General features: G+C 38.0%; 1 protein-coding gene across 2 annotated transcripts in view; it reads left to right on the top strand.

Annotated features, from left to right (window-relative positions):
• LOC127440044 (methyl-CpG-binding domain protein 2-like) overlaps positions 1–26,283 on the top strand; it is a 55,694-nt gene extending 29,411 nt beyond the window's left edge. Inside the window, exons 4-7 of one of the 2 annotated variants that reach the window (XM_051696422.1) lie at positions 7,180–7,270; positions 7,358–7,535; positions 16,462–16,588; positions 25,837–26,283. In XM_051696422.1, coding sequence (XP_051552382.1) covers positions 7,180–7,270; positions 7,358–7,535; positions 16,462–16,576 — 384 coding nt within the window. In that variant the 3' untranslated portion in view covers positions 16,577–16,588; positions 25,837–26,283. The remainder of the gene's footprint in view (positions 1–7,179; positions 7,271–7,357; positions 7,536–16,461; positions 16,589–25,836) is intronic. The other variant, XM_051696423.1, reaches the window with a different exon arrangement.
• Positions 26,284–27,665: the final 1,382 nt, after the last annotated feature.

Genomic DNA, 27,665 nt, shown 5'->3' with positions numbered 1-27,665 from the left:
TAATTGTCATGAAAATTTTTTTCAATGCAAAATATCGTAATGGTCCAAAAAGAGGCTTCAGTGATTCCCCAGCTGCGGTGCTGTTGTGTGCACGTCCATGAGCGTAACGCCGCACCCGTATTTATGCACATCAGTGGAGGAATAGCTTAAAACGACCTTAGAAACATTATCCTCCTGAGACCCGAGCGTGACTGCTGTGTGCATTTTTCATTTCCATTTTTGATTTGTAAATAGTAGCACCTAATAAACATGCAAAAATAAATAAATAAATAAATAAATAAATACAAATTACGGGACTACGCTGTGGAATTTGAAATAATACCAAGCTATAAAGAGTCAAATATCAAATTGTTTACTATGTTTTCAGGAGTGTTGGTTATTCATGTTTTTGAGACACTGATGTTCTGTAAAGCTGCACTGGAACAATGTATATTGGGAAAAGCACATTTTTTATGTTAAAATATTTTTTTTCTACTTTTGCAATAAAATCTCAATGTAGAAACTTTAACTACAACTGCCACAGTTGTAATAAAAATGAGGTCTAATAGATTCTTTCTAATAGATTATTTAATATGAAACTATAACAGTTTTGTCAAAATATCACAGTAACTGTTTCTTCTGTAAAATCGTGATAAATTCTTGTTTATTTTGGCACGTAGCACAGTGTTGCTCTTTTCCTCCTCAGTGCTGTTTAGCATGTCGGGGCTGTCTACTAGAGGTTTGATTTCTCTATAGTGCCTTAAACTAGAAAATTCTCACTAAAATTCAAATGGGTTGCATCAGTTTTGTAGTCTGCGCCGCAATATCGAGGGAAGCCCGTGCACGATGCGTGCGCTCCAGAAATACAGAGCAGAGCCGCAAATTGCCGCAAAAAAACAGACTTCAGTCGCACCAAGAAAATGTCACGTTGCATTTGAGAATAAAGCGCTGAACTTGTGATTATCATTACATTTTCGCCGACCCTATTTTTCGCTTCTCGTGAAATTTCAGCAGCGGCGCTCATATTTCGGCAGCAGCAGTACGCTATGTTGAATGCATGGAAACACGGGGCTTCGTTTTCTTTATGCAAAAAAATATAACCTAGACATGTCCTTCTCTGTGTCTTCATGAAACAAAAATCAAATGCTGTCTTATTTAATAGGAATGTGATTAATACTTTTAACCTGTGTTGCTTTTAATATTTTATGATCCGTTGGGTAATAATGCCATCTGTTTGTGGAATCAGATTGTAAAGATGCCAGAATATGGAAGGCTGAAATCTTAGTGTGTGTGTGATATTGTTTTTATACAACAGATCTACAAAGTTGTTAATATTGCAGCCTAGAATGAACGTTACCATAACTACATTTTTGCTAACTGACTTTTACGTGCCGCGTTCTACGTTTCCTCGCAGTTTCCTGGTGAAGTGAACACTAGAGGCGCTACAACAATTGTGCGTTTTATTCACTTTCACACAAATCAAGACTACAACAGATGATTATGACTTCATAAACACTTCTTTTTTGCACTTATTTTATCACTCACACACCGTTATAATATGATATCGAAACACTTTTACTACAATGCATCATTTAAAAAAAATTATACATTTTAGCACTTGCATTACAGACTCACCTATATTTATACACTTATTCCAATGTGATTAGCTTGCGCGATAGCTCACCTGATAGTGTTGGACTTTGAACTCGGAAGACAAAGTTCAGCCAAACACGCAAGCTGACACGTGAGACGAGAGCGTCGTAGTCAGTGACACGAAATGACGTGGTTGCTTCAGAAAATGTGCTTTTCATGTCACATTTGGTTTTAGTACACTATTGGTTTGATTTAGGTAAAGTTTTAGGTTAGGGAGGTACGTTTTACTCATTTAAACCAGCATGTAATATTCACCTTAAAAACCTCGTCTGATTACGACACCATTTCACTCGCTTTTGGCGCCCCCTGCTGGACGTTTCACTTGAAAACTGCAGCCAAACGTGTAATGAAGTATTCAAAAGTATCAAAGATTAACCACTATGTGTTGCTGAGCGATGATTTTTGGTTTGACTATGTCCAATCAGATTAGAGGACTGGCACTGTTGGAATTGTTTTTAACATTTAAAACATTGTTTTAACAGAACCAACCAGTTGAGGATCTCTGCTGTAGACCTTGCGTTTTTAGTCGCTCTTAAATATTGGACTGTTTTAGTGTAGCAGAGGGTGGATTTACTTGTACAAGCCCCATGACAGTCCTGGACGAGCTCTATTTAAGTCTACAGTTCAATAAATCCCGCTCTCTTTATGAGCTGCTGTTATGGCTTGTGCTTTAGACTCTTGCTGTTTATATCTCCCGTGGGCAAACACTGTAGTTCGTTCAGTAACAGCTGATAGTAAATGCTCCGCTTCTTTAAATGATCTACTTCAGTGTGTAGAAGATGGCCTGGTACACTGATCAAGCTAAACACTTCAAAAGCATTCAAGTTCAAATCAAGTAGTCACAATAGACTTGCAATGACTTTTCTGGTGATATAAAATGAAGCAGTATTGTGAACGTGGCGATTATTGTAATGCATTATTTATTTGGCTATTAAGTTTCCTAAAGAGTGTTATTAGACTAGTTTCACAATGCTTCCTTGAGTATATGAGCATTAAAACAAAGATGATTTAATAGAAGTTTTAAATTAGTTTCCGTGTGAAACTGTAAATTTCAATGAATTGATTCAAAACTCTGATTCAACATTGCGTTTGCATCATGGCTCAGAAATGTTCATGTGGGATTGTGCATATGTTAAAACAATGTTTTAGTAAAAATATGTGGGTGTTTTTTTTTCAACTTTGGGCTCTTTTAGAAAAGTAGCAAAAATAAATGAAGGCCAGTTAAAAAGTTTCCAATTCAGTGTCAAAAGGAACTTCATATAACAAAAAGAAAAAAAGTTGAAATAAAAAAATCACCCCCCTGGGTAAATATTACGTTCTCTTATATTGGTGCATGTAAATCAAATAGATCAAATATAATTCTTCCTTGTGTGCATTTATTGTAAAACATGAAATTGAATGAGATATTGAATATTGTCAAACGTATGAAAAATATTGAGAGAATTTTTAGTCATCTCTCTCAGCTCTAGTGTACATAAATGTTCTGTGATCAGATCTTTAGTGCCGCATTAACTCTTTCTGTTATGTAATGTGACTGTTATGGTGATTAGTTTGGAGGAAACAGTCACATACAGACAGGACTGAGGGGCGTTACAGAGACTCAGCAGCTGATATCAGTGATGGTGATCTATGCAGAAATAGCACAATGACCCACGGGAAGATTTGACCTTTTACATTCATTATAGCATCATCTCAGCCATAATTGCGATTCTGAAAAATGGCCAATTAGAGAAAAATGTTAATGCCTTGAGCATATATTGCTACAAGTACATGAAGGAATGGTTCACCCAAAATTATTTCTTTTTTATTTCCTTATTTACTCACCCTCATGTTGTTCCAAACCCATATGCTGTTTGTGCACTCTACTGTATTTCATACAAAACCAGTTCATAGTGACACCGACTGTCAAGCTCCAAAAAGGACAACATTTTTTTATTCCCGTTCCTCTAAAGCAGGGGTTTTCAAACTAGTGTCCGGGACCCCCAGGGGACCGCAAGGGGGTGCTAGGGCGTGCACAGAAAATTTCAGAGAAAAAACTGTGTTAAAAAAAGTATTTTTCAGATAATAATTTGTTTTTGCTTTAGGACAATGACAGTATAAATTCCAATTATTTAATTTTGCAAACAACGTAATGGGCCCTATTGTAAGATCGCTAAGCGCAGCGTTATGCTTTAAGTCATTCTTGCAAAGTCAGTGGGCATGGCCATGAAGTTTTAATGTTTTCGTGCAAGCATGCGCTGAGTCTAGGCGCAAGTGGGCAGTGCAGGGCGGATTACTTGTGAATTGTAATCCGGTACTGATGACAAATTACATGGCAAAAAAAATGTAATCAGTAGAGTAATCTTGTAGATTATTTTTTGTAATATGATTACTTTTGGATTACATTTGGATTACTTTCAACCTAATTCTACTTTATTTTATGTCACATGCATTTGAGTAGGATAATCATTTTAACGTAAAAGTGCAAAGAGGAAGAAAGTGTATTCCATTCTTTATTACTAACAAAAATAGCTCCTTATGACATCTTGAACATTACACGAATTAAATAAACATTACATCTAGCAGCAATGACAGTACATAGCCAAAGTTTATAATTCAAAACACTGAGACATCATGTTCATTTTAAGTGCATAAAACAATAGCAACATTAAGAGCATTAATGACCATAAAATCAACAGCAATGACGTTGCTAGGTCAAAACGTTCACCTAAAAACACTGAAACACTTTTAACCCTTACTGCTTACTGATAGTCCATCACCTGTTGCAAAGCTGAGTTGCAAGATATTATCTTTTGAACAACTAGAATGTTCTAAAAGAGCAGTATATTTTAAAACAGCAGAGTATCACCGAGTCACACAAGGACAAATTGTGTCAAGTTTCATGCAGTGGAATCAACCGCATCAGCAGCAACAGTAGAGCGATGGGATTTGTTTCATATTGCTACACATTTTGCAATTGAACTATTGTGTACCCTGCGGGCAGGACCCTTGTAGATGGCATTCACTAGATCCTTTGAAGCGGTTAAGTTCAATGTGTGAGCTGCACACCATTGGTGCAATTTCATTCTAAAAAATGAAATTATCTCTATAGATCCAGTGGTTAAATGTTGAGGTAGACCACTCCATCTTCACCTGGCTGGCTGGTAGCGAGGATCAGTTCTGAGTGCAACGCACACAACCCTCGAGGACTTACAGAACGTATATCAGCAATGTGCTGATTTAGAATGAAAAATGTAAAAGATTGAAAGAAGAGAATGATTAGGATGATCAATAAATTGTTAACAATTTACTGTCATTGCCTTGTTAATATGTAATCATGTAATCTATAAAAAAGTAACTGTTGTCCGATTACGAGTATTTTAAAATGTAATGTAATCTAATTACAAGTACTTGATTTCTGTAACCTGATTTCTTATATAATCCAGATTGCGTGTTATCCGTTATTACCCAGCACTGCAAGTGGGTTTGGTGAAATTTCACGAGCAAAGCGCTAATGGGCTGGGTCAAGTGCAATTTAATTCTGAGGTTCTTCTCCGGTTATTGCACCGTCTGCGTCCTATTATATAGTCCATTCCCTGTCAAGCACCAGCAATATAAACAAAGACAACACATTCATAAGAAGTTGTTAGTGTAAATGGACTGTACACAATGAATGAGAAGAGTAGAAATATTTCTATGACAGTGACACGCTCCTTTTATACGCATAGAAAATGTGATTCTTGTCAGGATTTGAATAGACGTTCCGTTAAATTATAGAGAATGTAAGTATTATTATTATTATTATTATTATTTGCATTTTTTTTTATCATCCCCTTTTCTCCCCAATTTGGAATGCTCAATTCCCACTACTTAGTAGGTCCTCGTGGTGGCGTGGTTACTCGCCTCAATCCGGGTGGTGGAGGACAAGTCTCAGTTGCCTCCGCTTCTGAGACCGTCAATCCACGCATCTTATCACGTGACTCGTTGTGCATGACACCGCGGAGACTCACAGCATGTGGAGGCTCATGCTACTCTCCGCGATCTACGCACAACTTACCACACGCCCCATTGAGAGCGAGAACCACTAATCACGACCACGAGGAGGTTACCCCATGTGACTCTACCCTCCTTAGCAACTGGGCCAATTTGGTTGCTTAGGAAGCCTGGCTGGAGTCACTCAGCACACCTTGGATTCGAACTCATGACTCCAGGGGTGATAGTCAGCGTCAATACTCGCTGAGCTACCCAGGCCCCCTAGAATGTAAGTATTATTAATAATTTTCATTTACTGACACACAAATCATGGCTAGTATTAATAGTGATTGTATCAGCACACACTTCACTTCTACCGGTCGATTTTGACAAATGTAATTCATTAAATGAAACACGAAAAAATGAAACCAAAAAATATTTCTTAATTCAAATGACACTTTAATCGAAACAAAAATATAAACAAAATAATGAAGTGGACATAAAAATCATACCAAATCCAAACATTTTACCCTCACCAACTTCTTCCACCGGCCCCTTTTGCAGTGACTTAAAAATCATTCTACGACAATAAATGCATATTATAAATACAATTTGTAAACCTAAACATAATAATAATAATTGAAAAATAAACTATCGCCTATATATAATTAACACAAAACTCATACATTTTTGTTTCATAAAACGGCAATTGTCAGAGACATAATTTGATGTTCCACAATATTTTTTGTACATGAACTTTATCAACTTTTTGAACTTTTTTTATAATCTCCAAACTGCAAATGCAGGAGCTGAGTTTAGACTTTGTGCTGAAAACAGACGTGCTTTTAAAGCGTCTTTGTGCAATTACTTATTTCTCAGGAAAATAGCAAATTGCGCCACTTCATTAACATACAACACTCCCACAGTTTGCGCGCATACACCCACAGATAGCGCAAACACTCCACTTGCGCTGGCACGAAAATTGCGCTTAGAATTATTACTCTCGAAAATTGTACAAGACACATAGCGCACGGTTGTTGTGCATACCATTCACGCAAATAGAGCCCAGTGTCTTTAGAATATCACTCTATTTTTTTCACACAGTGTAAATGGGTCTTTACACATAAAAATATGTCACTGCCTTTGTTTATTTTGGAGGATGGTCCCTCGCAAGGGGATCAGCAGGAGACCCCCGCTTTGAAGTCATGTAATACGTAGCTTTGCGTGAGAAACAAATCCAACAGATCCAGTCATTTAGACCTTGATGTCAAACCTGTTGCGACGCATCAACACGTCATATTTGAATGTAGATTTTCAAGATTTCAGTCTGTTCCTTAAATCTATTGTAGATATTATAAAATATATTGAAATCTATTGCATGTATAAATATACTGAAATATAGGGCACTACTTTGATTGTCCATTTTGTAGCTTGACAGTCGTGGTCACTAATCTGTCATTTGGAAAAGAACCTGCAGTTCCATTAATAAAATAACAGCAAACAGCTTTGGAACCACACGAGGTTGGAAGTTGGAATTGTACTGAATGGTCCCAGATGTTGACAGATTGTTTTGTGTTTTCATCTGTGTTTGTGTAGCTCTTCTGGGAGAAGCGTTTGAAGGGTTTGAGATCTTCAGATGTGACGGAGGAAGTGCTCAGGACTATGGAGCTGCCCAAAGGTTTACAAAGTAAGACTCTCGTTGGCTCTGTCAGTCTCACTTCAATTGGTTGTGGTTATTGGTGATAAAAGCTTGTTAATGTCTTGGGTTGTGCAGGTATCGGTCCAGACTCGTCGGACGAGACACTTCTTTCAGCGATCGCGAGTGCACTACACATGAGTTCAGCTCCAATCACCGGCCAGACGTCCACAGCGGCGGAGAAAAACCCCGCCATTTGGCTCAACTCCTCGCAACCACTGTGTAAAGCCTTCACTGTCACCGATGAAGACATCCGGTAAGACTGTGTGTGTGTGTGTGTGTGTGTGTGTGTGTGTGTGTGTCTGTCTTAAACTGTGTTCAAATCTGGTGCGATGCAATAACGCAACATGCAATACAAGTTCCCTTCAATGTAAATACAATTTTTGTCCTAACAACAGTTAGGACAGTATTTGCCTCATAAAATTTTTTTTATTAACCTGAAATAGTTTTGGTTTGTTTTGAGATCAGCCGTGCTGTTTTGAAAGTTATACTTAATTATTGCTTTCCAGTTTAGGAGTGATGTGAGTTTTAATATGGTATGTATTTTTTGTGGTTCTCTTTTGAATCAAGGGGTTTTTCCTCAGTCCAATGAAGTGTCACAGTTCAATCAAAGCTCAAGGTCATTGTAATTTCTCATGAGACTGATGAGAGTAATTTCACTCTGAATGATTACTTTGAGGGTAAATTAGATGTGTGCATACCTTCAGCTTTCTTCAGTTGTGAAATTGCAAATCCAATTTCTTTCCAAAAAAGATGCCAAGCTTGGGGGGCCTGGGTAGCTCAGTGGTAAAGATGCTGGCTATCACCCCTGAAGTTCGCTAGTTCGAATCCCAGGGTGTGCTGAGTGACTCTAGTCAGGTCTCCTAAGCAACCAAATTGGCCCGGTTGCTAGGGAGGGTAGAGTCACATGGGGTAACCTCCTCGTGGTCGCTATAATGTGGTTCGTTCTCGGTGGGGCATGTGGTGAGCTGAGCGCGGATGCTGTGGAGAATAGCGTGAAGCCTCCACATGCGTTATGTCTCCGTGGCAACGCACTCAACAAGCCACGTGATGAGATGCACGGGTTGACGGTCTCAGACGCGGAGGCAGCTGGGATTCATCCTCCGCCACCCGGACTGAGGCGAATCACTACGCCACCACGAGGACTTAAAAAGCACATTGGGAATTGGGCATTCCAAATTGGGTGAAAAAGGGGACCCCCCCCCCCCCCCCAAAAAAGATGCCAAGCTCAAGCAAAAATGTCCGCCAATGGTTTTCAAGATGCGTTATTTATTCCATCACACTTATGTCTTTTAATTAGTACAGGTGTAGTGATTAAACTATAGTTGGCTGTTGTTACAAGTAATCGCCACTTTCTCCTAGATCAAGACTTTTTAACCTGTGCAACAGGTGCACTGTACATCATTGTAGATAAAAGCATCCGATATGTGAGAAAGGCTCGGGAATACTTCGTTTATCACGTGCCGTCCCGTCTCATGCACGGTCGAGCGCTCAGCCTTTCACATTATACTCTTTATACCAGTAAAATGTACATTCTTGATATCAAAAATGGAATTTCAACTAGTGAAAAACATAATTACTGATATCAATTATCTGTCATAATTCATAATTATTTTTCATTTCGGTTCGTTCTGAGCACAAAAAAAAAAATTCCATTCCGGTTCGGAAGTTCTGCAGCCACCTTTACAAATGGTAACCGGTTAGAACGAAATAAAATAACGGTTAATAACGTTCTTTTTAAAATGACAGTACTCTGTGCTAAGGGGTGGGTGAAATGCCAGTTGCAGTGTAGCCAGATCTCACAAGAGAAACAAGCAATCTGGTCTGAAATAAACAACCCCAAAATAAGCAATTACATTTTTCCCTGTGTGGAGATTTATCAGCATAGAACTCACAACAAGCATCATTTTAATTACAGATCTATTTCCCAGTCAAAACCCGGCAGCATCAAATCTGTATTAATGCATCCTATCAGCTGAGAAAAGTACTTTAACCTCTAATAATGTTTCATTGTATCTGGATTAACCATGCATGTATATGTTCTTCATTCATAGAATGCGACATCCACAATTGGCGATTAGGCAAAGAAATATGTGTTGCAGCAGTTTACTTCAGAATCAAAGCCTAGGATTTTACAGCAGCATAATAATGGCGTTCTGAGAATCATCCGGTCGACTGGAAAGTGTTGACTCTTGCATTACAAAACAAGTCTCTTGCACTACACCACCTAGGTTTTTTTAAGCAAGATCTGCATACAGTCATTATAGGCGACCTGAAGCTTGCGTTGGCTCGCCTTTTTAAACTTAGCCACAAGGGAGCAGTGTAGAGAGGAGTGCGATATGCTCTAAAGAGACTTATCTTAACATGATCTGAACACGTCAAATTTTCTTGCCAAAATATTAGCTTGAGCATATAACATACGACACTGCCTATACATATCATCGTCATCATACATTTGATCGGTAATGAAGTGCCTCAGATATTTTGTTTTTATTACAAACATATAGTACTTGCCCTGACAAATCTGGAAAATTGAGGTCCTTATCCCCTTTTGTATTGCACATCATGTTTGACATCATAATCAGAACATATATTCAGCAGCTGCTGAAAACCAGCACTACTCGGAGAAAAAATAGCCATATCATTGGCATACATAAGATGAGTCATTAGGGTGTTACCAATCATACAGACAGTTTTGCAGCCTGTTAGTTGTTCAGACAGGTCATTCATGTACACATTAAAGAGGGCTGGTGAGAGTAATCCCCCCTGTCGTACTCCATTATCAACGCCAAAAGGAGCGGAGACCCTAATGTATTTCAACATGTCAGATTTAGTCATTCAGATATCTGGAAATAAATTTCAGATATCAATAAACTGGAGGGTAATTAGTGGGATCTTATAAAGCTTTCTTACTAGTTACAGTCGCATTACAGTTATAAACACTGGCATTAGTGAAAACCAAGTTACAGATATAAAAAAATGAGCATTTTCACTGTTTGTAATTAAATTGTTGATATCAGGAATGGACATTTGCACCAGTAACAATGTAATTATTGATATAAAAAATATTGTTTTTAGTAGATATTTGAAATTGGAATTTCAACTAGTACGAAATGAATTATAGATACTTGTAATTGCGTTTTGCAATAAAATTTAAATTGTATAATATATAATTTCTTCTTGTATTAAATTCAGTATTATGATGTACAGTTGAAGTCAGAAGTTTACATACACTTCGGTTTATGTCATTAAAACTAATTTTTTAACCACTCTACAGATTTCATATGAGCATACTATAGTTTTGGCAAGTCGTTTAGGACATCTACTTTGTGCATGACATGAATAATTTTTCCAACAATTGTTTACAGACAGATTGTTTCACTTTTAATTGACTATATCACAATTCCAGTGGGTCAGAAGTTTACATACACTAAGTTAACTGTGCCTTTTAAGCAGCTTGGAAAATTCTAGAAAATGATGTCAAGCCTTTAGACAATTAACCAATTAGCTTCTGATAGGAGGTGTCCTGAATTGAAGGTGTACCTGTGGATATATTTTAAGGCCTACCTTCAAACTCAGTGCCTCTTTGTTTGACATCATGGGAAAATCAAAAGAAATCAGCCAAGACCTCAGATAATAATTGTGGACCTCCACAAGTCTGGGTCATCCTTGGGAGCAATTTCCAAATGCCTGAAAGTACCACGTTCATCTGTACAAACGATAGTACGCAAGTATAAACACCATGGGACCACGCAGCCATCATACCGCTCAGGAAGGAGACGCATTCTGTCTCCTAGAGATTAATATAGTTTGGTGCGAAAAGTGCAAATCAATCCCAGAACAACAGCAAAGGACCTTGTGACGATGCTGGAGGTAACAGGTGGACAAGTATCTATATCCACAGTAAAATGAGTTCTATATCAACATAACCTGAAAGGCTGCTCAGCAAGGAAGAAGCCACTGCTCCAAAACCGCCATAAAAAAGCCAGACTACAGTTTGCAAGTGCACATGGGGACAAAGATCTTACATTTTGGAGAAATGTCCTCTGGTCTGATGAAACAAAAATTGAACTGTTTGGTCATAATGACCATCGTTATGTTTGGAGGAAAAAGGATAAGGCTTGCAAGCCGAAGAACACCATCCCAACCGTGAAGCATGGGGGTGGCAGCATCATGTTGTGGGGGTGTTTTGCTACAGGAGGGACTGGTGCACTTCACTAAATAGATGGCATCATGAGGAAGGAAAATTATGTGGATATATTGAAGCGACATCTCAAGATATCAGCCAGGAAGTTAAAGCTCGGTCACAAATGGGTCTTCCGAATGACCCCAAGCATACCTCCAAAGTTGTGGCAAAATGGTTTAAGGTCAACAAAGTCAAGGTACTGGAGTGGCCATCACAAAGCCCTGACCTCAATCCGCTAGAAAATTTGTGGGCAGAACTGAAAAAGTGTGTGCGAGCAAGGAGGCCTACAAACCTGACTCAGTTACACCAGTTCTGTCTGGAGGAATGGGCCAAAATTCCAGCAACTTATTGTGAGAAGCTTGTGGAAGGATACCCAAAACATTTGACCCAAGTTAAACAATTTAAAGGCAATGCTACCAAATACTAACAAAGTGTATGTAAACTTCTGACCCACTGGGAATGTGATGAAAGAAATAAAAGCTGAAATAAATCATTCTCTCTACTATTATTCTGACATTTCACATTCTTAAAATAAAGTAGTGATCCTAACTGACCTAAGACAGGGAATGTTTTCTACGATTAAATGTCAGGAATTATGAAAAACTGAGTTTAAATGTATTTGGCGAAGGTGTATGTGAACTTCTGACTTCAACTGTAGTCTTTTAAATGTAAATATTTTATTGGCTCAGTTACTGTTGGTACAAATATAGCTATTTTTCTATTGCCCAAAGATTTTATGTAGATTTGTGGTGGTCTGTGAGTTAAAAAGAAAAATATGAAATCTGTTTCAATTTCCCACAGTCTCTACTGCATGATTCAGCTGAAAGTGCTAAAATGATTTTGTGCTGCAAAACACAAGATGGCAGGAAATGCTCATGAATGACATGAGAGAGAGAGAGCGAGAGCGCGCGTGCGTGCGTGCGTGCATGCGTTCGTGTGTGTGTGTGTGTGTGTGTGTGTCCATTCATTCTAATGAGCTGTGCATTAGAGCTGTGCTGCTGTCTGCCAGTGGTCATTAGAGGAAGTGAAGGCCTGACAGAATTCTGCCAATATTCACTTCCAGTTTCTGAGAGTCAAACAATTTACAGGCTGAAATTAACAGCGGTGGGCGTTGCATTTTGAGTGGACACAACCGCAGTAATTATCCCGTGCTTTAGCTACTATACTTGCATCTGTAGATAAAGCCGATGTGGCATGTCAGTTCTTTGTTGCCTGTTTGGTTGCATGCTGCAGGAAATGCTCTGGAATGTCAGGGAGTTCACACTCACATCATTATAATGCAGGACATGTGTGCTGAGTGTTTGTTCCTTCCTCTGTGTGTCTCATAATGATTTTGATGTTAATACTGAATTATAAGAGGAAGCCGCGTGCATTGACAAACAAGCTTTTATTAGAGAGAGAGAGAGAGAGGCAGTGTGTGTGTTATAAAATAATAGTTGGTTAAAACCAGTGGGCATCACTTGTGGATGATGTCAGACGCTTTTGTTTTTATTTTGGCCTTCTGATTACAATCATCCTGATACTGAGTAAAGACCTGATTCTGTAATGTGTTCTGCCCTTTTGAAGCACTTAATTTTCCCCCTGGACTTCACTTATATGAGTGATTCTCATGAAACCTTCAAGAAAATGTCCTGGTCTTATTTTCCTTAAATCAAAAGAAACAAAGAAATTATGTTTTGCACCTGCAAACACATACTGTAAGTCATAATGTAGTCATGTAATTATAATTTAGCCATTTATTTATTTATTTTAACAAATGTTTCCCCTTTTCTCCCCAATTTGGAATGCCCAATTCCCAATGCGCTCTAAGTCCTCGTGATGGCGTAGTGACTCGCCTCAATCCGGGTGGCGGAGGACGAATCTCATTTGCCTCCACGTCGAGACCATCAATCCGCGCTTCTTATCACGTAGCTTGTTGAGCGCGTTACCATGGAGACCTAGTGCGTGTGGAGGCTTCACGCTATTCTCCACGGCATCCACCGAGAGTGAACCACATTATAGCGATCACAAGGAGGTTACCCCATGTGACTCTAACCTCCCTAGCAATTGGGCCAATTTGGTTGCTTAGGAGACCTGGCTGGAGTCACTCAGCACGCCCTGGGATTCGAACTCGCAACTCCAGGGGTGGTAGTCAGCGTCTTTACCACTGAGCTACCCAGGCCCCATAATTTAGCCATTTTAATTTAGTTACTGTGCCTGTGAGACTTCTGACTTCTATAATGTTCAACAATGCCACAAGGGGTACTAGAGAGTGTATTAGTGTGAAATGTCTTCTTCTATGGTCAGTTTTCTCTCTCAGGTCAACTGAAAGAGGCTTGGGATTGATGCCTTTTTCACGCATGGATAATCAGAACATTTTTCCTGATCTATATCGGCGTATATCGGCATGTTTCCTGTTATAAATAGGGCTAATCGTTGCTCCTCATACATATTTCTCAACACAACTTAGGTAAAGTTTGAGTGGCAGGGTAAATTAAAGAGAGTTTTACACTGGACACTGATCTGTCGGCGGCGCCCAGCTACAAATCCTGAAATATTCCTCAGAGTGCCATGACAAGCTATGATGTCTAATCGCTAATGGCATCTCTATAGTGACGGTTCCTCTGGGATCCATTCACTGAAACACTATCCATAAGAGATGTGTTAGATGATCCTCATTGGATGTCTAGAGAGTATTAGAATCCATATTTGGAAAGAGCCATTATCCCACGTGGGTCAGCAGAACCAGAGCGCACTTACACAGAATGCACACAAGAGGGCATGGAATAAGGTGCCCATATGATTGATTTTCATTGATGGGTTACATATTTGATATAAGTTTAAGTATTTTTATATATTTTGAGATGCTTGCATTCATAGTTTTCAGTTATTCTGTTTTAACCCTTGTGCGTCAATTTAAAAAAGTTACTCAGAGGACCTTAGATTACAAAAATGTCCGTGTCAAAAAACTGCCATAATAATATTATATATTAATATTATTTTCCATTTTTTTTTAACCAACATCTGTCCTGATCATAACTACCAAATATTCATTTAATATTCATCAATTTTCAGGATTTTAACCCTTTAAATGCCAATTTGTTTACATAATGCCACCTGTTATTTTTTACACACACACACACACACACATTTCTCAATACACACATACAACACACACTCTGACATCCATACCAACACACACACACACACACACAATTTTATCTGCATCATTTGTTCAATTGGCCTGCAGTGCTCTATAATACAGCAAACAGAGAATAGGGGAAAAGCATGTATTTGCTCCATAGGCTAAACATGAGAAAAATGGCGCCACCTGGTGGAAAATATAAAACATTTTAATTTTGAAGCCAGGGCTCCAGAATGAAAGCATAATATCATAGAATTCATGATTTTATGCTTTAATGGCACTGGGATCAAATATTGCATTTTTATTGGGTTTCAATGGGGACATTTTTGTCCTGAAGGTCCTGAGTGGAACTATTTTGTGTACACAGTGTATTATAGATGTATTATACGAACTGAGGTTGAAATATCAAAATTCCCCCAAAATGTACACCTTTGGCAAAATGTATGCCGTTGGCTTTAACACAGCCAAAATGATCGAAAAAACCAAAATGTCCCTAAGGTCGCACAAGGGTTAATGTTCAATAAAACACCTGAATACTTGCTTGGAGAGGTTTGTGGACACTTAGAATAATGAAAGGCCACCAGCACTCCAAATGCTGTAACTTTCGATAACTTTGTAGTATTAAAACAAAAACTGAAAATTTCAGAAATGTTCCAAATCAGTTTTTCTTATATTTCAAAAGGGTTTTCTATAAATCAATCCATGCAAATAACCCAACATATTTTTTTCTTAAAGTTATGAGCCTTTATTTTGTTTTCCCTTTAGAAGGTAAATCTTTCATAAATGCATTCAGGGTGTAAGGGGTTAAATTCAATCCAAATCATTATCAAAGGACACAGATTATTTACTCTAGGTATCACTGGGTGATATATTGTGAGTATGTATCTTTCATATAACCTACACAATGTGTTTTCAGTTACAAGTTTGTCAAGGCTATACAGAGAAGTTGCATAATAAACGTCTGCATTTCTAATCGTTCAGTTTGCGCAGTTACACCAGTTTCATACACTAACCTGCAAACTCATCAACGCTGTATTGTCAGTTCTTGAAGTACAAAAACTGTCGTAATTTTTACAACTTTGGACTGCCACCTGCACTGCATAAACACTATGTGTGATACCTGCCTTATCCTACCTGCAACGCGACTCATCCGGTTAGCAAGCGGCTTCAGTATTAAGTACAGTAAATGTTATATCACCCCCTTGTGGTCTCCCAAAGCTATTACGCAAGACTACATTAAATGGAAGGCCAACTGACAGTGAATTGGAAAGTAAATTAGGCTTCTGATTTAAATGTTGGCTAATGTTAATATATTAATGTCTCAAAAACATATCGAATATAACGTGCTGATCAATAATCGATGTATTGATATATTGTGACATTCCTACTGGTGACTGATGTTTAGCAGAATATTATCATCTTTTGTTTTACACTGAAACACGAAAGTCATATGGGTTTTGAACAACATGAGGGTGAGTAAAGGGTGACCATTTTAATTTTTGGATGAACTGTCTCTTTAGTTCTGTATAACGCGATAGCTTATTGCAGTGCATTGGCTAAGCGTTCATGTTTAAGTATTCTGCCCTTAAAATGCCGCCTAGGTAGGCCATAGTACATAAAACTCAAACTTTTATTGCAAAAGAGCAAGAAGCATCCTGCTGTAGCAGACAGACAGCATGAGGGAATGGTGGGGCGGGGTTACAGGAGGTGATAGACGGGGTTGAGTTTGATTGACAGGCTGGGGTGAAGGTGAGATGGTGAGACAGACGTCAGGTGATGAGATAAAGAAAGGTCACAGATGATGAAGATCGCTGTTAGACAGCAGCAGCAGCAGCTCTCTCAACGTTTTCTCTCTCTCGTGGTGTTCCTCAGGGAGCAGGAGCTGAAGGTCCATCAGGCCCGCCGCAGTCTGGAGGATGCTCTGATTGCCGACGGTGTGGCTCGAGCTGCTGAATCCACCAGAGACATGAAGGGACGAGCGGCATAAAGATCACTGCAGGTGAGACAGTGAAGACTTCCACAAAGAGCAGAAGATCGTCAGAGTTACTGAAGACTTTTTTCTTACTAAACACCAATATTATGTGATCAGTCAGGTATATTCAAAGCTTCATGGATAAACATTTTAAGCTTTTAAAGTTTAACATTTTCAGTTAACCTGAATTAGGACATCTTATAAACAAAAATTAATTGAAAACATTCATAATAAACTTGCATTATTCATTAACAAACATAATATAATGCAGTACATTCAAAATGATCATATTTGAAAATACAAAGTTAATTTCAGGACATTCTCAACTACATGAATGTATTTTGAACAATGATCTGTTACTTGTTAATGAAATAATGTTAAATGTGTTATAAAGTGTTAATAATATATCTAGTCCCTGATGTGTAAACTAAGGTTAATGGTTTGCCTCTGTGGGTGCTGTGTGGTGATTTATAGGCCACTTACAAATAAGTTTGTCCAAGGTAATAAAACTGTCTTTTAAAATTGTATTTCAAAACACGTTTCAGGTTTTTTTAAACATTTATAGCATTGCTCCTTATCAAGCGGTCTAACCATCAAGTAAAATGTATTAAACATGCCTACTATCCTTGCTTTGTAAGTGTACACAACTTTATCATTAATGTCAAGTTTTCAAAGATGTTTTTTGATGATTTTTCCCCCCCACAAATATCATGTTCCTTTAAACAAAAATTCTATCAAACGTTGTTTTATTGAATTTTGAATATTAAATAAATTATAAATAAATCGTATTTATTTAATATTAATGTATTTATCATTTAATATTTATACGTAAATTATTTATTAATTTATTATTATTATTATTATTATTATTATTATTATTATTACTACTACAAATATCATGACATTTTAAATCACAAGTTTTCTTAGGGTTACTTCATTTGACCTGAACAAAAAAAAATGTCTTTTCATAAAAATAAAATATTTTATTATTGAATTTTAAATATTAAATAATTTATGAATTAATCTTATTTATTTATCATTTGAGATTTATACATAATTTTATATTTATTCACTTCTTTACACAAATATCATGAACTTTTGAATCATGAATATCAATAAATTTTCTTAGGGTTACTCCATTTGAACTGAATAAAATGTGCCTTTTCATTAAAATAATATTTTATATAATTTATATAATTTATTATTTGAGATTTATTCAAAAGTTATGTATTTATTTATATTAATATTAATATATTAATATGAATAAATTATAAGTAATGTTTCAAATATAAATAATATTTTAAACAAAAAATTTCACTGCTTATTTTTTGAGAAATAAGAATAAAACATTATTATATCCTCGTGAGACCCCGCGTCATTACGTTTTGGCTTCACTATAGGCTATGCTTAATTACATTTTTTAAAACCAACTGATCTCAGTTCAGGAGACTCTTGGCTTTCATTAAAGGGGTAACCCTTCAGCGCACTGAGTCATGCAACAAAACAACATGGTGCCAATCTCAGCCGAGTTTGTCTTTTGGAGAAATGCAACAAAACTACATCTGGTAAGAAACCAGCTTAAGTTTTCACATTAAAACCTGTTTGAGTCAAAAGAGTAGTCTATAGTTTCATCTGATATGCCATGTTAAAAATGGCATTGAAACGGCACGCTGTTAAACACAATGTCCACATATGTGGACAGTAGGTTTCCATAAGAATCCTACATTCACTGTGCATTATCACATTGAGAATCAGTCGATGTATCCAAAAGCTGGAAAATGTTGCTTTCAGGGGCTGTATATGGAGTTATACGTAAGGTGTATTGTCTATAACGTCTCAAAAACATGAATAACCAACATTCCTGGAAACATAAATTATTTGATGTAAAAATCAGACTTTCTATCCACCTTATTTTTCAGCGAAACTAGGGCGCTGCCATTATCAACCTTGAATGTTGACCACTTCCAGTATCAGCTGTTTTAGCGATTACAAAAATACTACATTATGCTGCTTTATATTACAAGCTGGCAATATATGTCGTCATATTATTATCATTAATTATGATTTTCATAAACTCATTGGTTTTGAACGCATATAGTTTTACCGTTTATCGCATTGTGCCATAGTTTTATCACACACTGTTGCACTGGCAGAATGAATGAAATCAGGCGCTGACACGGACAGACTCCGCGCCATCTTACACGCCTCCACAAACTTTACATAACCAGCAAGAGAGCAGAAAGCCACTGGGCGAATGCTGCTTTAACATTCTTTTCACCAAAACTGCATCTCGTTTCATCTTGGCAAATTAATGAATGCATTTTACTCTCCGTTCTTGTCAGAGAGCATTCTCTCTTTCTTAGCGGTGTATAGTAAACAGACATGCAGATCACACATTCAGCATGGCTTATGAAACATCGCCTTAATATTTAAATAAAGGCATCATTGGAGGTTATGCAGGTACATGTGAATGGAGAGACAAGAAACAATGCATCATCATGATCTCGGTGAAGAAAGAAGCCGGTTTTATTACCGTCTCTTCAATACAACAACACACAGCAACAAGTGAATGATTTACTTGCTCTTTTACTATAAATGCTGAAGTTAGAAAATTATCCAACATTAGGACATCATTCTGCTGTACATCCTGTGGTTATGTGATAGTTTATAAACTTATATCACTAAATTTTGGTATTATTATTCTTCTATTTATTGACAGCTGAAGTTTTACACATTCGCCGGAAATGCAGCCGCAAAATAAGGTGGATAGATTGAAATTACTTAAAATTTCACAACTTTTGTCCCGCTGTCCACGTATGTAGATATACATTTTTAGGAAAACAGTTTGCGTTATTTTTTTATTTTTATTTTTTTGCTTGTTTATTAGGTGCTACTAGTTACAAATCAAAAAGGGAATTGGAAAATGCACACAGCAGTCACGCTCGGGTCTCAGGAGGATAGAATTTCAATGAGACTTTTATTTATTTATCTATTTATTTTTCGTCTCTAGACGGTTACATCGCATGTACATCGTAGCAGAGGTGTATTCAAGTAATTGTTTTGTGTGAATTGCATTTTTTGTTTTTTTCCTCTTTTTCACCCAATTTGGAATGCCCAATTCCCAGTGCGCTTTTAAGTCCTCGTGGTGGCGTAGTGACTCGCCTCAGTCCGGGTGGTGGAGGACGAATCCCAGCTGCCTCCGTGTCTGAGAGGGTCAACCCACGCATCTTATCATGTGGCTTGTTAAGAGCGTTGCCACGGAGACATTGCGCATGTGGAGGCTTCACGCCACCCACCGAGGTATCCACGCTCAACTCACCACACGCCCCACCGAGAACGAACCACATGTGACTCTACCCTCCCTAGCAACCGGGCCAATTTGGTTGCTTAGGAGACCTGGCTGGAGTCACTAGCGAACTAGCGAACTCCAGGGGTGGTAGCCAGCGTCTTTACCACTGAGCTACCCATTTTGAATGTATTTTGGAATAACTTAATAGATAGCATCACGTCATTGATTCATACATAGTAGCAGGTGAATTGATGTTTCACATCATAGCTGTTACTATATTGTTTATTTTAGTATGACTGGAACACTGTATTGACCAAACATCATCCATAACTGTCTTTTATAAGTATGTTTTTTGGACTACTGATGCATCAACCTCACACGCCATTTAACAATTCACAACTAACACCACTAACATGACCGCAGCATGTGTGTTAGTGATAACAAACAGCTCAAAGCGCTCGTGTCTCAGATGAGGATGGGTCGTGTGATTGTGAAAAGCGCTCACTGTGATGATGGAATCGTGTTTGAGAGGTCACGCTGCCATCAAATATTCAAGAGCTCATTAAGACTGAAGCCACTTCCTGTGCTCTCTCCTCTTCCTCATCTTCCTCTCATTCATTTTTAAATGGTTCATATCACATCCTTTCATCGAACCGTCAGTTCTGAAGTTTAGACACAGGCAGTTTAACCGTACTGTATCCATTTGATTTTATCTCTATTTTAAAAACGTTTGGTTTCTTCTGAATTCTCATGTGTTGATGTGTTAAGCGTTGAGGGATGAACGCACATTAACAGAAACGTTCTTTCTAGCATAATCAATTCATCTGTTTTGCATTCGCTGCTTCAGTGGGTTTTCCTTTCTGAGCGACAAAATGTAAAAGATATCATATGGACCAGCGAGTGAAATTAGCACAGCAGATTTATTTCCAACAGCACCAAACAAAATATCGTTTTCAGTGTGACATCTTTATTTCACTTTGTCACCATGATTACAAACTCTTGCAAACAGCATAATAATGATGTAGTGTGTTAAAGTGGCCATCTCCTATCACTGCAAAAAGTCATTTTAGTCTTTTTCTTTTTCTGGGATGAGAAAAATAAACTTGTTTTCACTTTTGAATTAGGTTTCTTTATTTACCCCACTTGCAAATAGATTTTTTTCTTTTTCTTATTAACAAAAGTGGGTAGCACTTTATTTTACAGTACTGTTCTACATTTATTGTACTATATAATTACAACAACTATAGTAAATGTAGCTGCAAGCAGCAATTATCAGGGTTCAAGCCGCTTAGCACATACAAATAATCATGAAATGCAAAAATTAATAACTGGTTAGCAATAGACAAGTTCTGTTGTATAAAGTTCCCTGTATGTCATGATAACGGGCTGGTATTGAAACAGAATGTGATGTTTTGGAGATGAATGCAGGAATTGTATTTTTTTGGTTGCCATGATGTAACTGTTATCAAAATGAAAGTCTAGTCATGATGTGGGATATTTCTACTTGATACCGTTGATGTTTGATCATAATGGCATTTCATTGCATGATGGTCATAATATTATAAGAGAACCAATTTGGAACGATCCTGTTAGCCTAGCAGGTGTTAGACTGTTATTAGAGACATGTCAGAGCAACCATATTATAAACGATGCTGCAATGCTCCCATTTGCGTTACAGGTACTTATAGAAAGTGTACAATGTAGCATTATTAGAACACGTGTCTTTGCAAATGTTTGTTAAACAAGTATTATCATCATGTAATGCAGAACCTTTGCTTCACAGAGTGATATTTTTTAATAAAAGTCAAGGTATAGTACCAAGTTTGTGCATCTTTCTGGTTTAGGAATGTTTTTGTGACGGCAGGCCCCTGCGTCCTGGCAAAAGTGGAGGTCGATATTTCCAAGTTGGAAGTCTAACATCATGTGGTGTGCCATTGCACTTTTCCTAGTAGGAAGGTGGAATTATTTGTTTATTTTTAATTTGATTTTATGATGACATTTGTGATAGTTTGGTCTGCATGAATACAAATAACAAGCAGCAATAAATTAAAGTTAATTATTACAGGGCAGTTTATAGTAAGTCGATAAAACATTGTTTATTAAGCTTTGCAGTGCGAGCGAGTACTGGTGTCAGGTTACATCTGCACCAAGCGCTTGTTTGTCAAACACTAATGAACCTTTTTGTATGCAGTCCCCAGAATGGCCCCATACATAAGTGTACCAAATTTGGTGATAATATCTCAATCCGTTCAAAAGTTGTAACCATTTTAGTAAAAGGGCAATACCCACTAAATACATTTTGGCGTACTGTTTGACGATAAATCTCAAAAACATTTCAAAATTATTTTGATAAATGTTCATATTGTGACTTTACTGAATCGTTCTGCTTTGGTTTGGTTCTGATCAGTCAAATGGCCTAGGACTAGTTTGAAAAAATGTTACGGAAATGAAATTAATTTTGAGTATAATTGAGAGTCATTTTGTTCGCCGTGAGCCAAGGAATCCATTGATATAAGGCACTTGAGTGTGTGACACATGGCTCAAAAGTTATGGGCATTTTTTGAAAAGTTGTTAGTTTTGATCACTGTAGCACCACCGTGTGGCCGATTGGGGCAAAACTTTACATCCACCATGTCAGTTGGAGAACTACCATCCCTGAAAGTTTCAGGTCTGTAGGACTTACAGTTTGGTCTGCATGACAAAATAGGGTTTCTAGCCCTTCAGTCTTGAACCCCTAAAAATCCTTACGGATACAATAAGGTTCCAGCACCTTCTGTGCTTGGCCACCTAAAAACCCTGACAAATACAATAGTGTTTCAGCCCTTCGGGCTTGAACCCCTAATTACTAGGTACTAACCCTAAACCTAGCCCCAACCTTAACCTTAAGCCCAATTAAGTGCATCTAGTTACCTCATATTACTCAGTACTTTCTTGGTTAAGTATACTGAAAGTACAAGCACTCTAAAATAAAGTGCAACCCAAAAGTGATACTATTATACTAAATATATTTTTACTGGAAAAGAAGATTATTTATTTATTTATTTTTGCAGTGCACACCGTCTGTGGATTTAAATTTTCATTTTTCTTCCCTGTAGTTCTTGTATAATGTTAGTGTTTTTTCATACCGTTTTCTACCAACCTAGTCTCATTTAATGAACTTTTCTATAGCAAAACTCTACGTTTTGTCACAGTTTCCTGGTGAAATGAACACTAGAGGTGCTACAACAACTGTGCATTTTATTCACTTTTACACAAATCACGAGTACAGTGGCTGATTATGACTTTATAAACACTTATTTTTCACTCTATTACTAACACTGTTATAATATGATATAGAAACACTTACTATAATGCATCATTTAAAAAATTATACATTTTGAATGCTTGTATTATGGACACACCTACATTTATACACTTATTCCAATGTGATTAGCTTGCACGGTAGCTCACCTGATAGAGTGTTGGACTTTAAACTCAGAAGACCGCTGTTTGAGCTGACACGTGAGACAAAAGTGTCATAGAAGCGACACAGAATTACATGGTTGCTTCAGAAAATGTGCTTTTCATGTCACATTTGCTTTTTAAAACTCTATTGGGTAGGTTTAGGTGTTGGTTTAGGGTAAGGATGTCTGTTCTGGTCACCTCCCGTTTGCTTTTAAAATACTATTGGTTAGGTTTAGGTTAAAGTTTTAGGTTATAGGGGGGCCTGGGTAGCTCAGTGGAAAAAGACGCTGGCTACCACCCCTGGATTTTGCTAGTTCAAATCCCAGGGCGTTCTGAGTGACTCCAGCCAGGTCTCCTAAGCAACCAAATTGGCCCGGTTGCTAGGGAAGGTAGAGTCACACGGGGTAACCTCCTCGTGGTCGCTATAATGTGGTTCGTTCTCGGTGGGGCACGTGGTGAGTTGAGCGCGGATGCCGCGGTGGGTGGGGTGAAGCCTCCACACGCGCTACGTCTCCGTGGCAACGTGCTCAACAAGCCACGTGATAAGATGCGCAGGTTGATGGTCTCAGACGCGAAGGCAACTGGGATTCATCCTCCGCCACCCGGATTGAAGCAAATCACTACGTGACCACGAGGACTTAAAAGCGCACTGGGAACTGGGCATTCCAAATTGGGAGAAAAAGAAAAAAAAATAATAATAATTTACTACACCATTGCACTCGCTTTTGGCGCCCCCCGCTGGACATTTTATTGGGAAACTGCAGCCAAACGTGTAATGAAGCACGTAATTTAACTTTTCCAAATACTGTATGTTGCTACAGTCATGTAATGTGACTGTAGCAACATGAGATCAGGCTGTTTTCTACCCTTCCTCTGACCTTAACAATGCAACGGGCTGTTTTTGCTACTGTACCTGTAAGGCATCTATTTGTAAATGACCTCCTGTTTGATGGCAGTTTTCTTTCTTGTGTCGATCAGTTAACCTCAAAGCTAGATGCACAAGCTAACAGCCACAAAACTCATATTTCATAAACTCTTAACTGCTTTTGATTCTACAGCACACCATTTAATATTTTATATAAGATGATGCATCTCCATACCTTTAGAGATGAAGTCACAAAACTTCTAATCTTTCTCTGAATGTCCATGTTTGTTTGGGCTGCTGTGGGTCAGCACACGTGTTCATCAGTGAATTGATGTTGAAATGTGTTTATCTGTGATTGTGATTTCACTTGTTCATGAGGTGACGACCCACGCCGAGCGTTCGCTTCAGATTTGAATGCTTAAGAGCACACAGCACAATTTGTATTTAAATTACCGAGCACAAACCAACAGCATCTGCATTAATTCCACCGCCGGGTCACATGGTGTGTTTCCAGGTTAAATGAGAGTGTCCAGAATATCGGGTGGATGTTTCCTTTCATTTAAATGAGGAAGAGGCTCCTTTTCTCACTCTCCCTCTGTTTTGTCCATATGGATTTCTTTACATATAGATTAGTGTGAACTGTTTATATCTGTGTTTTTTAAACTGGGTCGTGACTGTTGGACAGGGTGGTTACCATAGTAACTATAAAATAATGATTTTTATTATCATAGTTTTCATTTTCCTGTATTACTACAATGGTTTCATTATGAACATCACAGTTAAAATAGGGTTACTGTAGTAAAACCATGGTAAAATGATTTTGAGGGCATGCGAAGCTATTTCACAAAGAAAAATCCCGCCCTGTCCTCTAAGGGGTTCCACGGTTTTCTTATGGTATCATTAGTGACGCACGCTACACCAGAGAAATGTTTTCCCGATTACATGTGAGGTGATGCGGTGAACTGCCTCAATTTGTCATTTCGCACTCACCGTGGTAACCAATCAGAGTAGAAGAAAAGAAACATGACAGATTCAGCTATGAATATAAGTAGAACTAAGTGCGTACCATCTATCAAAGTGGGATAAGTGAGTTGCTTACAATTAATCAATTTATACTTGTAGTAGATTGATATATTGGTTTTACAGATAAATCTGTGCCGATCTGTTATGGGCAAAAATAAGCCAATATTTGTTAAAATCATTTGTATTCCTCTGTGTTGCTCTGTGGCCGGCTCTGAAGGATTGTATAACAGTGGCCTCTAGAAGTGAGGGGCCTGGGTAGCTCAGCGAGTAAAAACGCTGTCTACCACCCCTGGAGTCACGAGTTCGAATCCAGGGTGTGCTGAGTGACTCCAGCCAGGTCTCCTAAGCAACCAAATTGGCCCAGTTGCTAGGGAGGGTAGAGTCACATGGGGTAACCTCCTCGTGGTCGCTATAATCGGTGGGGCACGTGGTGAGTTGTGCGTTGATGAAAATGCAGTTTCGCCTCTGATTATTCCCATGTTTAGGTGAGATGGGATGATGGGGGTTTTGTTTTCTGAAAAGTATAGGGACAAATGTCTGCTTCCTGAGATGAGGAGCCCATCTGTGTTCAAACCCAATGCAAACACCTTGATTTTTGATGTAAAGAGGAACTCTGTACATTTTATTGATTTGAAATTTTCATCTGTCTTCCAGATTTCTCTGTGCACTGGAGTCACCCACCCCACCTCAGTGGACTTCCCCAAAACGATGATGTCATCAGTCTGCATCAACAGCAGCTGAATCAAGAACCCATTACAAATAGCTTCAACCAAGGCCTTTTCATGTACATATCTATATATAATTGAGAACAATGCTTATTTTGTGTCAGAGAGACGTTATTAGGTATTAAAGCTTTTTATGCGGGCAAATACAGAGAAATGCTTAATCAAATCGGGTCACTGTTTGCTGGATTTGTATTGTAAATTTGTGTTTGGTGTCATTGATTGTACGGGATGCGTTCTCTTCAGGGTTTGTAACGAATAATTAATGCAATTACAACGTATGAATGAAAACGGCTTATTTAAGAAAAGATTTTATACCTTGAGGTAAGTGTACATTTCTTGCATCATTCTACAGTAAATAAATGATTATATTCACAGATATGTTCTCATGTTATTTGTTTGGGAACGTTCTTGAAAATGACAGCTTATACCAGTTATCCAGACAGAACTCATTGGATTCACTTAAAAGGCTCAAAGTGAAAAGCTTTCATGATTTGAGATTTATGTCTAGTGTGATCTGCTGTGAAGTAAAAGCAGCATTTTTCTCTCAATCTTGAAGAAGGTGTGTCATTTTTTGAATGTGTTACGACCCGTCTGGGGGTTGGGATGCAACATAAAGGTGACAAAGTCAGTAATGCAATTTTCAGTTTTTTTATTACTCGATTCAAAAGAGGAAGAACAAATAAAATGAACAGGGAGCAAAAGACTTCAGAGGGAGTTAAAGCTGAAAATGACAAAACAAAAAGCAATCTAACTGCTCAAAAGTACTAAACATCCTAACAAAATAAATCAAACAGAAATACAGAAAACTTTCCTAACTCCTTAACAAACAGGAGAGGAAAAACATGAATAAACAAGAAAACAGCCCTCACCTCCGACAGCTTCCAGGTAAAGTTGTAGTTGAACAAAAGTTGACAACAAAGATTACAAAACACTGACAATTTTTGCAATGTCATTTTTTGACTGTACTGGTACAGAAATGATACACGACATTAGGCAAGTCTCTTTCTTGCATGAAATTACACTGGAACTCATACAGTAATTGCACACGGCTATTAATGATGTCATATCTGATCTGTATCCTTACTGAGTCTGATTTAAGAGTGAATGAATGAGCAAATCACATTTCATGTGCTTTAATACTCCTGCTTACCAACAAATGAGCATGTATAATCAGCCTCTTCCTGAGCAAAGTGATTTGCATTACTGATGTGATGCCAAAATGAAAGCTATGATCAATTGTTTTATCTCAATTTATTTCTTTATGTTTGTAAAGATCAATATAACTTGACGTTCAGGAACCGTCAGGTCTGAAAGATCGTCTCTTGGATATACACTGATCAGCCACTACATTAAAACCACTGACAGGTGAAGTGAATAACATTGATTATCTCGTTACAATAGCACCTGTCAAGGGGTGTTATATATTAGGCAGCAAGTGAACAATCAGTTCTTGAATTTCATGTGTTGGAAGCAGGAAAAATTGGACAAGCGTAAGGACCTGAGCGACTTTGACAAGAGCCAATTTGTGATGGCCAGACGACTGGGTCAGAGCATCTCCAAAACAGCAGGTCTTGTGGAGTATTCCCGGTATGCAGTGGTTGGTACCTAGCTAAAGGGGTCCAAGGAAGGACAACCGGTGAACTGGTGACAGGGTCATGGGCGCCCAAGGCTCATTGATGCACATGGGGAGCGAAGACTAGCCCGTCTGGTCCAATCCCACAGAAGAGCTACTGTAGCACAAATTGCTGAAGAATTTAA

Source organism: Myxocyprinus asiaticus, chromosome 4 (genome assembly GCF_019703515.2).
Source record: "Myxocyprinus asiaticus isolate MX2 ecotype Aquarium Trade chromosome 4, UBuf_Myxa_2, whole genome shotgun sequence".
Taxonomy (NCBI): Eukaryota; Metazoa; Chordata; class Actinopteri; order Cypriniformes; family Catostomidae; genus Myxocyprinus; species Myxocyprinus asiaticus.
Note: the sequence above shows the minus strand (reverse complement) of the source record. Positions and strands in the feature narration are given on the sequence as shown.